This window comes from Amphibalanus amphitrite, unplaced genomic scaffold, assembly GCF_019059575.1.
Source record: "Amphibalanus amphitrite isolate SeventyFive unplaced genomic scaffold, NRLGWU_Aamphi_draft 001089F_arrow, whole genome shotgun sequence".
NCBI lineage: Eukaryota > Metazoa > Arthropoda > Thecostraca > Balanomorpha > Balanidae > Amphibalanus > Amphibalanus amphitrite.
The window spans coordinates 123219-125577 of NW_024882583.1; the positions used below are offsets into that span (position 1 = coordinate 123219).

The 2359-nt window shown below is 48.0% G+C and overlaps 1 protein-coding gene across 1 annotated transcript; it reads left to right on the forward strand.

Moving 5' to 3' along the window:
* The first annotated feature begins 742 nt into the window (after positions 1 to 742).
* LOC122370002 (venom allergen 5-like) lies at positions 743 to 2002 on the forward strand. The gene has a single exon (XM_043345215.1). The coding sequence runs from the start codon at positions 811 to 813 to the stop codon at positions 1741 to 1743; it is 933 nt and encodes a 310-aa protein (XP_043201150.1). The 5' UTR covers positions 743 to 810; the 3' UTR covers positions 1744 to 2002.
* The last annotated feature ends 357 nt before the right edge of the window (positions 2003 to 2359 follow it).

Sequence of the window (2359 nt, forward strand, 5' to 3'; positions counted from 1 at the left end):
GGATTCCCCTACAAGAGCTTGAAAGCTGGTAACTTTTTATCAGCCTCCGGCAGCTGACGGAGTGACGAAAATCGGTATGGGCAAATATTTTTGGAGATACAGCAAAGGGTTTGGTTTCCAACCTTCCGAATCAGTTGTCAAAGCATGCATATTTGTCTAGTGTACACACGGACACCAAAACCTTAAATTTTTGGCCGGTTCTTATATGCTTTATTGACATGGGAAATGTGTAAGCGAACTTTTGAGACACCCTGTACATACATGATATCTGCATGATATCTATTATTGTAGATATCATGGACGGTGCATCGTTATTTCGAGAGCCATGTATATATGAAATTATTCTCTCATCAAGGAGCTGATTGAAACGCTGCACGATTTATTGATTGATTGATGGAACCGAATTTTGTTTGTTTGTGTTGACAATTGTTGCTGTACATTCTGAAGATGGCGCAAGCCGAAATATATCAATGATTTTGTTTAATTATTCAATTTCAACAAAAAGTGCAAAGAATGAGCATAAGGTTATTTATACATAGGTACTTTTTTATTTATGATGATGCTCAAAGACACCATTGCTCGCCTACAGCAAGGAAAATTGTCTCTACACCTACGCATAGTGGAGGTATCTAAATAACACTCCCACGAGATATTCCATGCAGGCACTTGGCTTATGCAAAGAAGAGAAAAGAAAACGCGAAAATGCTCAAGAATTTCACCAATTGCACCCAATGCACCTGCAAGACCAGCAATGTGCACGACTTTTGCATGTATACTTCTTATTGTTCAATTTAAGTCCATAACACTTTTATGCATCCGGGAATGTTATTGATCCGGAGCAGAGCAGTCAGCAGAGTACTTGTTTGGCTATTCATAGCATGGATCCCCTTTGTCACAACAATAGATTATTGCAGCGAAGTAAGGTGCATTGAAGGCCAGCACACGATGTGCACATACTCCAGCGACAGTCCTGGGAGTGAATGCGTCTCTCTCACGGGTCAAGGAGTCGACTCAAAACAGATTGAAGATCTACTTCATGTTCATAATCGGTACAGGGACTATCTGGCTGCCGGAAAGGAAACACGCACGCTCGGTGGTGCGATGCCTGAGGCGGCAAATATGGGTGTGCTGACCTGGGACGAGGAAATAGCTCGAATCGCGCAGCGCTGGGCTCTTCAGTGCCACTTTGGTCACGATGGGTGCCGAGATCTTCCTAACATGCAGGTGGGCCAGAACGTGGCCATCGCTGGCAGCTCCGTCTCGGGACCGCCGAACATGACCAGCCTCGCCGTGATGTGGTACGAAAAGGAGGTCGGCATGTTCGACGCCGGCGGCGTAGCCAGTTACCAGTTCTCCATGCAAACCGGCCACTTCACCCAGTGGATCTGGGCCACCTCGTACAAGATCGGCTGCGGCTACGCCGGCTTCAAGAGTGGGATGATGAACAACAACTTTCTAGTCTGTAACTACGGTCCGGCCGGCAACGTGATGCGCTGGCCCATCTACCAGCAGGGATCACCGTGTTCCGCCTGTCCGCGCGGAACGACGTGCGGCGGCGACAGCCGCTACCCGAACCTCTGCAAGGCAGAGGGCGACGAAGTGCCGGGAGGAGGCGGTCACTCTGCCTTCGGAGAGGGTCAGTACGAAAAGCTGAACTCAGGCTCGGTGCCGGGGCGCAGCGCGCTGCTGGCCGGTCTGTGCGGCGCTCTAGTCTTCTGTGCGTCTGCCCAACTGCTGCTGTGACACAGACAGCTAGTGTCTGCTCCCCGACGGACGGCTGTGTACCATGCGTTAGCCTCCACCACTGCGCACCCTCTGGTGATGGCGTGGGGAGGATGTGAGCCATGTGCAAGGTGACGCATGTTTCCATCCACAACGGGCAGGTGTGCGTGTTGAACATGTTCCCGAGTGCTGCCGATCGCCGCTGCTCCTGCAAATATGTTGAATGATCTGTGAATATAAGTGACTGGCTAATCAATAATACATGCCGTACATACAACGATCCCCATTGGTTGTTCTACATGTCTTTTTTATCGTTGTAAAATCCAAAATATGAAGTAATAAAGAAATAATATACCTATGTTAGAAAAGCAGGAAGGTAGGTACAGTCTTTCCACCTACCTTCTAATTTTCAGAAAGATCGAGTCAAAAATGCTGAGGTTATTCAAATTTTAATCACGTTATAACAAACCCAATGTTCGAAAAATGACATCTTTGGACGTTTTAGACCTCGTGCGGGAACAAAAAAGCACCATTCGAATCTTCGATTCAACCTGAAACATTGCATCAGATCAGGCGCGTACCTAACCACCACTGGGGACACTGGGGACCGGTCCCCAGTAACTTTTAGGTTACTGGG

Bases quoted from the DNA above. Each gene is read 5' to 3' on its own strand.
- LOC122370002 (XM_043345215.1), top strand. From the start codon at position 811: ATGCATCCGGGAATGTTATTGATCCGGAGCAGAGCAGTCAGCAGAGTA.